The 10005-nt window shown below is 42.8% G+C and overlaps 2 protein-coding genes across 2 annotated transcripts in view; one reads left to right on the plus strand and one right to left on the minus strand.

Moving 5' to 3' along the window:
• RPGRIP1 (retinitis pigmentosa GTPase regulator interacting protein 1) overlaps positions 1–4410 on the plus strand; it is a 100412-nt gene extending 96002 nt beyond the window's left edge. The window contains exon 24 of the mRNA XM_011976296.1: positions 4219–4410. Coding sequence (XP_011831686.1) covers positions 4219–4331 — 113 coding nt within the window. The 3' untranslated portion in view covers positions 4332–4410. The remainder of the gene's footprint in view (positions 1–4218) is intronic.
• Positions 4411–4587: 177 nt separating this feature from the next.
• The window catches only part of SUPT16H (suppressor of Ty 16 homolog (S. cerevisiae)), a 41836-nt gene continuing 36418 nt past the window's right edge, over positions 4588–10005 (minus strand). Inside the window, exons 22-26 of the mRNA XM_011976297.1 lie at positions 7798–7820; positions 7539–7668; positions 6818–6947; positions 6607–6684; positions 4588–5929 (exon numbers count right to left, since the gene is read on the minus strand). Of these exons, the coding sequence (XP_011831687.1) occupies positions 5784–5929; positions 6607–6684; positions 6818–6947; positions 7539–7668; positions 7798–7820 (507 nt within the window). The 3' untranslated portion in view covers positions 4588–5783. The remainder of the gene's footprint in view (positions 5930–6606; positions 6685–6817; positions 6948–7538; positions 7669–7797; positions 7821–10005) is intronic.

The raw sequence follows: 10005 nt of genomic DNA on the forward strand, positions 1-10005 counted from the left end.
GCTCACTGCAAGCTCCGCCTCCTGGGTTCACGCCATTCTCCTGCCTCAGCCTCCCAAGTAGCTGGGACTACAGGCGCCCGCCACCTCGCCCGGCTAATTTTTTGTATTTTCGGTACAGATGGGGTTTCACCATGTTAGCCAGGACAGTCTCGATCTCCTGACCTTGTGATCTGCCCACCTCGGCGTCCCAAAGTGCTGGGATTACAGGCGTGAGCCACCATGCACGGCCCCATCTTGTCTCTTAAAAAGACATCAACTCTCTCTTTCCTCACATTCACTGGTCATTAAGTCTTATCCATTCTACTTGTGAATTGACTGTGCTCTCCTTACTGTAATCTTTCTTTCTTTCTTTTTTTTTTTTTAGACAGAGTCTCATTCTGTTGCCCAGGCTGGAGTGCAGTGGTGCGATCTTGGCTCACTGCAACCTCCACCTCCCAAGTTAAAGTGATTCTCTTGCCTCAACCTCCCAAGTAGCTGGGACTACAGGCACCTGCCACCAGGCCAGCTAATTTTTGTATTTTTAGTAGAGATGGGGTTTCACCATGTTGCCCAGGCAGGTCTTGAACTCTTGAACTCAAGCAATCCACCCTCCTTGGCCTCCCAAAGTGTTGGCATTACAGGCATAAACCACTGCGCCCGACCGCCTTACTATAATTACTATACTTTCTTTCTTTCTTTCTTTCTTTTTTTCTGAGATGGAGTCTTGCTGTTGTTGCCCAGGCTGGAGTGCAATGGACCGATCTCAGCTCACCACAACCTCTGCCTCCTGGGTTCAAGCGATTCTCCTGCCTCAGTCTCCCTAGTAACTGGGATTACAGGCATGTGCCACCACGCCTGGCTAATTTTGTATTTTTAGTAGAGACGGGGTTTCTTCATGTTTGTCAGGCTGGTCTTGAACTCCCAACCTCAGGCGATTTGCCCCCCTCAGCTTCCCAAAGTGCTGGGGTTACAGGCATGAGCCACTGCGCCAGGCCATATAATTTCTAAACTGGTCTTCCTGCCACTGGTTTCTTCTACCCCATTTCCATCTACTATAGTAAATGTTTCTACATAATAAATTTGATCACTGCCTTCTTCTTAAATCCTTTTACAGTTTGCTATAGATCAGCATGTTTTAAAAACATTTGTATTTGAATTCCTTTAGTTGGGACTGCGCTGTCCAGTCTTCACTGCTCCCATTACCTTACATACCTGGGATGTCACCTATCTTATCTGCTAGGACCTTTAGACACTTAAGATTATCCGCTAGACCAATGTTTTTCAAACTTTCAGTCACACCCCATTAGTGGATGTGAAATTGAATTAGTAAATCACAACAGAAATTTGAAAAATGCAAACCAAAACTGTGGGAAAGAAAACAGGAATTAAAGGCCGGGTGCAGTGGCTCATGCCTGTAATCCCAGTACTTTGGGAGGCTGAGACAGGTGGATCACCTGAGGTTGGGAGTTCGAGACCAGCCTGGCCAAGATGGTGAAAACCCATCTCTACTAAAAATGCAACGCCTATAATCCCAGCTACTCGGGAGGCTGAGGCAGGAGAATCGCTTGAACCCGGGAGGCGGAGGTTGCAGTGAGCTGAGATCATCACCGTACTCCAACCTGAGTGACAGAACAAGACTCTATCCCCAAAAAAGAAAAGAAAAGAAAACAGGAATTAAGAGTACATTGCACATATTGTTTTGTGAAACTTGTTTTATGTAATGTTTAATGAATCATGATATAAAATTATTCTTTTGCTGATCATTATAAACATTTTTTGAGGAATACTCCTTCTCAGACCCTAAGGGTTATGAAGTTCAAATGTTAGATAAGATTCTTCATTATATTTCTCTAATATCTTTCCAGCTGTGATCCTGATCAAGTTATTTAACCTTTTTCCTCACCTATAAAATGGGAATAACAGCAATCTCTATCTCATAGAGTTGTGAAGATTAAGGAAGCACTTAAATAAAGGATTAAGATTAAGAAAGGGGCTTAGGGTAGTGCCTGGCATAAGGCAAGTAACATATCTTTGTGGGCTATTTTCCGACTTACTCCTATCCCCATTCCTAAAGATGCTATGTTCTTCCTGACCTCCACGCCATTTGTATGTGCTTAGGGAAAATCCACTTAAGACTTTTCTAGTGATCTCAGAATCCTAAAAGTCAGTGAATGCTTCTCTCTCTCTTTTTTTTAATAATTAGTAGAGAAACTTAGTCATTTCCTCATTATGGCCTCCCTTTCATTCAGGCTTTAAACATGTTGGTCTGCTTTTAAAAGCAAAACTCTTGCTTTCTATCCCTATAGCTACCTTCTCCCCTATCACTTCAAAAGTCAGCTTCTTGAAATACTTGATCAGTCCGCAATAGTCTGTATTTTTGAAAACTGTTTTTAAATTTTTTTGAGACGGAATTTCACTCTTGTTGCCTAAGCTGGAGTGCAATGGCACGATCTCTGCTCACGGCAATCTCTGCCTCCCAGGTTCAAGCAATTCTCCTGCCTCTGTCTCCCGAGTAGCTGGGATTACAGGCATGCGCCACTATACCTGGCTAATTTTGTTTTGAGACAGAGTTTCGCTCTGTTGCCCAGGCTGGAGTGCAATGGAACGATCTCAGCTCACTGCAAACTCCGCTTCCTGGGTTCAAGTGATTCTCCTGCCTCAGCCTCCCAAGTAGCTGGAATTACAGGCATGCACCACCACGCCTAGCTAATTTTGTATTTTTAGTAGAGACGGGGTTTCTCCATGTTGGTCAGGCTGGTCTCGAACTCCTGACCTCCGGTGATCCACCTGCCTCGGCCTCCCAAAGTGCTGGGATTACAGGTGTGAGCCACTGTGCCCAACCCTGTCTGTATTTTTCTACTTGCCGCATCTCCATTCCACTTTACTCCATGTTTTTACCAGTTTTCCTAATTGACAAATCCAACTGGTTTTATTACTCATCCTTTTTTCTTTTTTTGAGAGTCTCACTGTCGTCCAGGCTGGGGTGCAGTGGTGCAATCTTGGCTCACTGCAATCTCCGCCTCCTGGGCTCAAGCAATTCTCCCTGCCTCAGCCTCCCGAGTAGCTGGGATTACAGGCACGTGCCACCACACCCAGCTAATTTTTGCATTTTTTAATAGAAATGGGGTTTTCCCATGTTGTCCAGGCTGCTCTTGAACTCCTGACCTCAGGTGATTTCCCTGCCTCAGTCTCCCGAAGGGCTGGGATTACAGGTGTGAGCCACCGCGCCCAGTTGAACATTTTGACTGCTTATCATTCTCTAGGTGTTCTGTTTCTTTTGGAGGTTTCTTTCTTGTCTATTCTTAAAATTTTGGATTGTCTGTTGAATCCTTGGTCTTTTTTTCTCCACATATGCCCTCTTCCTGATTACATGAACTCTGAGTTTTACAGTCTAGAAATCATCTCAAATCTAGGTTTCTAGACCAGATTCTAAATACAATCTAGACTTAGAGCAGACTCATAGATACCACCACTTGTATCTCATATGTCACCTTGGTACCTCAAACTCCCTTGATTACAACTTTGTACCTTGTGTTCCCTCTTACCCACCATCTTGTTATGCAATTTAGAATGGCCATCCTTGATTCCAAGCCATTCCTCATTCTAATCACAAAAATTGTTCACACTTCTTAACATTTTGAATCTGTCCCCACCTCTCCACTCCATTATACTTCAGACCTTCATTCATTACTCCCCTCTTCCCGAATTACTGCAATATCCTAACTACTCTCTCCGGTTTAACTTGCGTCCTCCTTGAGTGCATTATCCAAATAAGAGTTATGTTCCAAGATCCCACATAAGAACAATCACTTACATCTTTAGTTGAAACCACATACCTTGTAAGACAAACAAGGCTATTTATAACGTGGCCTATGCAGGCTCATTCCTGCCACTCCTTGCAGTTTGCCAAACTCATATTACTCTCGTCTTGATACATTAAGCATCTTTTACTTTCTAAAGACTTAGCTCACGAATTATCTCCAGAAATCCTTTTCCAGTTTGTCCATTCTGGTGCAGGTGCCTCTTTATGTGTTCCCAAAGCAACTTGTGCTTTCATTTATTATATAGCACCTACATACTGTATTGCAATGACCTCGTTTTCCTTTCTCCTTCACTAGACTGAGTCCTCTCATGAAATGGGCTAGTAAATTCATTGTGTCCCCAGTACTTAACCCAACAAATACCAGGTATCAAAGTGTTTTAACTGAGTGATGCTATTTTTTTTCCCTTTCCCAACAGTTGTTAGCCCTGAAGATCTGGCTACCCCAATAGGAAGGCTGAAGGTTTCCCTTCAAGCAGCTGCTGTCCTCCATGCTATTTACAAGGAGATGACTGAAGATTTGTTTTCATGAAGGAACAAGTGCTATTCCAATCTAAGAGTCTCTGAGGGAACCACACTAAAAAGTCTCTCATAAAGTTAACTTGCTATAACATGAATTTGGTTTACTGTGATGTCTAGTGTCTCTCAATCTAATGATGAAAGTTTAGAGTGATGAAAGTTTCATTTGTAACACTAGCTAGATAAAAGCATTTTTCTCCAATGCCTTAGCACTTTACCAGGCAGGAACCAGGTGTGCTTTCAGGAACTGAAAAACGGTCACAGGTGAATTTACAAAAACAAACAACAACAACAAAAAAAACCCACAGTTTATTCATCTTTTAGTTCTTCCAAAATTGAAAATATCAAGTCCTACTGCTAAGGAGAAAAAACAAACAAACATAAAATCCGTGACCCCTCCCCCCTTCTCTTAAAGTCACAGAGCACGGAAGGAACTGCAGTGGGACAGGTGGGTGCAGAGAACCAGAAGGGGAGGATGGCAAGATAAACTCCCCAAATACTTGAAAAGCTGTTCAACAGAAACTGTGATAAATACAGGACAATGCAAGACAAAGTTAAAGTAAGGAGCAGCAGTGCTGAGAGGCTGTGTTGTAGATATGGCCTCCCTTCCTCTTCTCTTTTCTTGTCAGGGTATTCTAGGCCCAAGGCATGACTTGTCCCTTCCAGATCTAAATGTTGACTCCTTTGAGCCTTCCTCTAGATTTCACTAGAAGCAGTACATGAGGCACAACCTGATATATCTTCCTTGGATATATCGGAAAAAAGACAGTGGCAATTTTGCCTTCTATCATTGTACCATGTGTGCATTCGTATGGAGAAAATAACCGAGCCAGGGAGTATCACTGCTTCTTATGTCTTCCAAGGCAGCAGATACACCTCAGAATCTGCATGAGGCAAGAAAGCAGGAAAACTCAAGACGAAGGCACCAGCCCAATCTGCCTCACTAGCTCAAGTTGTATGATTTATCACAACCATCAGGAAATTTCCAAGTATTGCAAAGATAAAACTTAAGAGAGATGTGAGGAAGGTCATGGCAGTAGGGTAGGTTGGAGGATTGAATGTGCTGGTCAAGAACCATGATACGGGTAATTAAGGATCACCTTGTACCACTGTCTTGGAAATACAGCTTTGAGACACCAAATAGTAAGATGTCAGAAGCCATCGATGTCCTGGCAGAAGGTGACAGGAAGAGAGAAGAATGAAACAATATTTATTAACAGCGGGAGCCTCCTCCTGTCTTCAAGAACACCTCCTCCCTTGCCATCTGAATGGGGCCATTGGCACGTGTCCTGGTGGGCCTGGAATTCCCCGAGTAGATTGGTCCACACAAATGGCCCCCTAAACCCATAAACACAAATGGCAAAACTTCAAATGAAAACAAAAGGAAAAATACAGTTTCTATGTCATGTAAAATTTTCAGGGGTTGGCTGGAGGAAGAATGGAGCTCAGGGCCAAAGTTCAGAAGTTACTTCCTCTTTTTCTTGGGGGGTGCAGAGCTGTGTCTGGAACCACGGTTAGAGCCACGGCCTGAACTGTGCACAGATGCCTTCCTCTTCCGGCTCATACTTCGACTCTGTTCTTCTTCTTCCTCGTAACGACTTTCTCGGTCCGCTAAATAGAAGAGGCATTATCAGTTAGAGATAGGTAGGCTTTAGGTACCTAGTATTACTGGAGAGCATGAGATAGCACAGAGAATACACTTTGGAATCAGACCCAAGTTTTAATATTGGACAAGTACTTTCTGAACCTTGGTTTATTTACAAAAGGGAGAATTATTTAAGGGTTAAATAAGGTAACCTACGAAAAGTACCTATTCCCAATGATTGGAACACAGCAGTTAATATTTATTTCCTTTTAAGCTTTAAACATTTGTTTGGGGTTTGGCTTCAGAGTAACTAAATTAGCATTATAAAGACATGCCTAATCTGGAAGAAGTCTAGCAAAATTAAAGTATTATAGGATTTAGGTTTGGACACTGAATAGGCTAATTCTTGAGTATTACATGAATATGTGGCTATCACTGCTATAGGAAAGATGGGGGCTTGCGCAGATGAAAACAGCATCCAGTTAGGCAGAGCACTGCCCACTGGAGAGTATGGACACATTCCACCCCTCATTTTCTCCTTCAGTCAATGAAGTTGTATCTGTGGCTCCAAATCAGTTTTATAGTGTTCTTTTGTTACTTTCATTACACCATCAATACTAACACCTCAAGATACTGAAATGTGTTAGAAATTTGTGCATAGACACATGAATAAATAGAATAAAAACAACAAATTTTTAAAAACCTTTTCGGGCTTCTTCCTCCAGTTCATCCCAATCCTTTCCACTCTCTTCTTCACTACCCAATGACTCCTTAGAATAGTCTGGAAGAAAATTAAGCATTAGTCATCATGCAGGAACAGAATGGAATGACAGAGTTCTTAGTCTAAAAAAAGTAGCTTTCAGAAACGACATTAGATGAGGAAGCCAGGACAAACTTTTCTCTGTAAGACTAACCTGACTCTTCTGCTTCTGATGAATAATCTTCATCACTGTCCTCCTCTTCCTCTTCATAGTCATCTTCTGAAGGATTAAAAGTCTCATCTTCAATTTCAGACTCTGAATCCCCTTCTTCAGCATCACTCCCCTGGTGAGTTAGAGCATCATACTGATTTTTTTTTGACATTTACCTTATCAATGAATGAATTCAGCCCACATAGTATACCAGTATTTACATGAAGAAAACAAAAGCAAAAAAATCTGAGTGATTAAAAGATAAAATGACTTGTTTAAAATCAGTAGTCAGGTGCAATTGTTATTTTACTATTACTATGTATTATTACATTTCTGAAAAATTCACGTTAGCCTTCCTCACCCAGGGAAATTAACAACAGAAAGACTTTCTGTATTAATGTATCACACAGACATTAAGTGGACAATTTTTAAAAAAATACGTTTTGCAAAATGCCCTGGAGGATTTTTTCCCCAAATGCTAAGAAATTCATTTGAGGAAAAGTTTTTGTAGTTTCCAAGAAATCTTGTCAGGAGTTAGTTACCACTGTCCAATCAACTTATCATTTACCTGTAAAACAAATTTGAAGAAACAATAACATCAAGTGGTGTTCAGAGCTTCTCCCAGATGGCCTAGTTCCTTACGTGCTACTTATATGCCATTCTAACTGAACAAATGATAGTGGGCAACACTATGTACCAGGAAAGAAACCCCACACTCACGCACCTCACCCTCAGGCTCCAGGAAGGACCAGCCACCTTGTTCGAAGAAGCCCTCAGGGTCATCAACAATGGTCTTCATGATTTTAGTCCAGTTGAGGGACTGTACTCCTTCTGTGTACTTCAGGTCACAGGAACTAAGAGAAATGACAAAGTAAAATCAATCTTCTGTATTTTCTGGGAGCAGATATTCTTTTTTTTTTTTTTTGAGACACAGTCATGCTCTGTCTCCCAGGCTGGAGTGCAGTGGTGCAATCTTGGCTCACTGCAACCTCTGCCTCCCGGGTTCAAGTGATTCTCCTGCCTCAGCCTCCCGAATACCTGGGATTACAGGTGTGTGCCACCATGCCTGGCTCATTTTTGTATTTTTAGTAGAGACGGGGTTTTGCCATGTTGGTCAGGCTCGTCTAGAACTCCTGACTTCAGGTGAATCACCTGCCTCAGCCTCCCAAAGTGCTGGGATTACAGGTGTGAGCCACCGCGCCCGGCCTGGGAGCAGATATTCTTTGCACTATGCCACTAGAGCATGTCCCAATGGCTGCTATTTGATCTCCTAGAGCACTAGCCCTCACAACAGACCAGCATTCCAACGGAAACAAGCTTTCTCCTTCACCTGAGTCTGAGCTCATCCTCTCCCATTTTCTTTAATACCAATTTCCCTGTTCTTCACTTAGTCTTCTATTCACCCATCCTTTTCTGTCACTGATTCCATTCTTATTTCCAAGTAGTCATAACCACTTCTGCGATTCTGTTTTTCACTACTATAGTTAAGAAACAGGGACAATTTTCAGCCACGTGTGGTGGCTCATGCCTGTAATCCCAGCACTTTGGGAGGCCAAGGCAGGCGGATCATGAGGTCAGGAGATCGAGACTATCCTGGCTAACATGGTGAAACCCCATCTCTACTAAAAATACAAAAAATTAGCTGGGCATGGTGGCACGCGCCTGTAGTCCCAGCTACTTGGGAGGCTGAAGCAGGAGAATCGCCTGAACCTGGGAGATGGAGGTTGCAGTGAGCCGAGATTGCGCCACTGCACTCCAGCTTGGGCAACAGAGCCAGACTCCATCTCAAAAATAGTAATAATAATAAAAATAAAAAAGAAACAGGGACGATTTTCAATGGCCCTAGCCTTTCTTCTTCAACCTTCCAGTGCTTTCTTATGTGTTGTTTTTTTGATGCAAGATTGGTATGAAGGTAGGAATAAATTTTTTTTCCCCAGTACCTAAAGTGCCCTGTATTTAGACAATGCTCAAATGACTTTCTCTTACTCATTTCTGTTGAGGAGAGCTGAATCAGTTAAGAGTAGGTAAGAAGAAAAAAACCAAAGAAATGACAGTAGTAAGGATAACAACAACCAACCATAAAATCTGCCTGAGAACCACTGGCATAAATCCACTTTAGACAATATACACAGAAACTTCTGCTTCCAGCCATGATGGAGTAACACCCACTAGATTTACCTTCCCACCTTAAACAACTACAAAACAAAATACGAAACAACAGTTTTCAGACATCGGATAAAAAGCAGCACAAGGCCATAATCCCTGAAAGCAGGAAACAAGGGTTAATTGAACATTTGCCCTAGTTTTCTGTCTAGAGGCGATTCCTAATCTGCCATGCAGGGAGAGAGAACCCAACCAGAACCTGATGGTCTCCAGGAACTGAGACAAAGTAGGATTTGGGAAGGTTGAGACAGCTAGAATTTGTGGAGAAGAGTACAGGAAGAAAGAATTTCCCAGAGAGAAAGCTCCAGAGATCTGCAGAGGGGTCCCCCTCAAGTCTTTGGTGGAGGGATGATCTACACATTCATGAGAAAACTGGAACTCCATAAAGCAGTATTGGATGGCAGTAGGCCAGACAATTCCCAGTCTCACACAGAACTAGAAGTAAATCCTGTTCCAGTGGATTTATTTCCATCACCTTTCCACCAGCTTCAGCAGAGACCTCACAATCCACAGGGCATCAGGCAGACTCTGAAGAGTATTGCCTCGTAGTAAGGCCAATTACTCAGAAGTTTTTGAGTGAAACTTTTGAAGGCTGTTCTAAATCCACACCAACAGACATTTGAGAACAAGCCTTGAAAGATCAAACAGAATGCCCGGGCCGGACGCAGTGGCTCACGCCTGTAATCCCAGCACTTTGGGAGGCGAGGGTGGATCACGAGGTCAGGAGATTGAGATCATCCTGGCTAACACAGTAAAACCCCATCTCTATTAAAAATACAAAAAATTAGCCAGGCATGGTGGCAGGCGCCTGTAGTCCCAGCTACTCAGGAGGCTGAGGCAGGAGAATGGCGTGAACCCAGGAGGTAGAGTGTGTAGTGAACCAAGATCGTGCCACTGTGCTCCAGCCTGGGTGACAGAGCGAGACTCCGACTCAAAAAAAAAAAAAAAAAACAAACCCCAAAAAACAACAAAAAAAGAAAGATCAAACAGAATCTAACTAACTTGACTGCATCCCAGAATAACCTCGT

The sequence above is a fragment of the Mandrillus leucophaeus genome, unplaced genomic scaffold, assembly GCF_000951045.1.
Source record: "Mandrillus leucophaeus isolate KB7577 unplaced genomic scaffold, Mleu.le_1.0 Scaffold163, whole genome shotgun sequence".
Lineage (NCBI taxonomy): Eukaryota > Metazoa > Chordata > Mammalia > Primates > Cercopithecidae > Mandrillus > Mandrillus leucophaeus.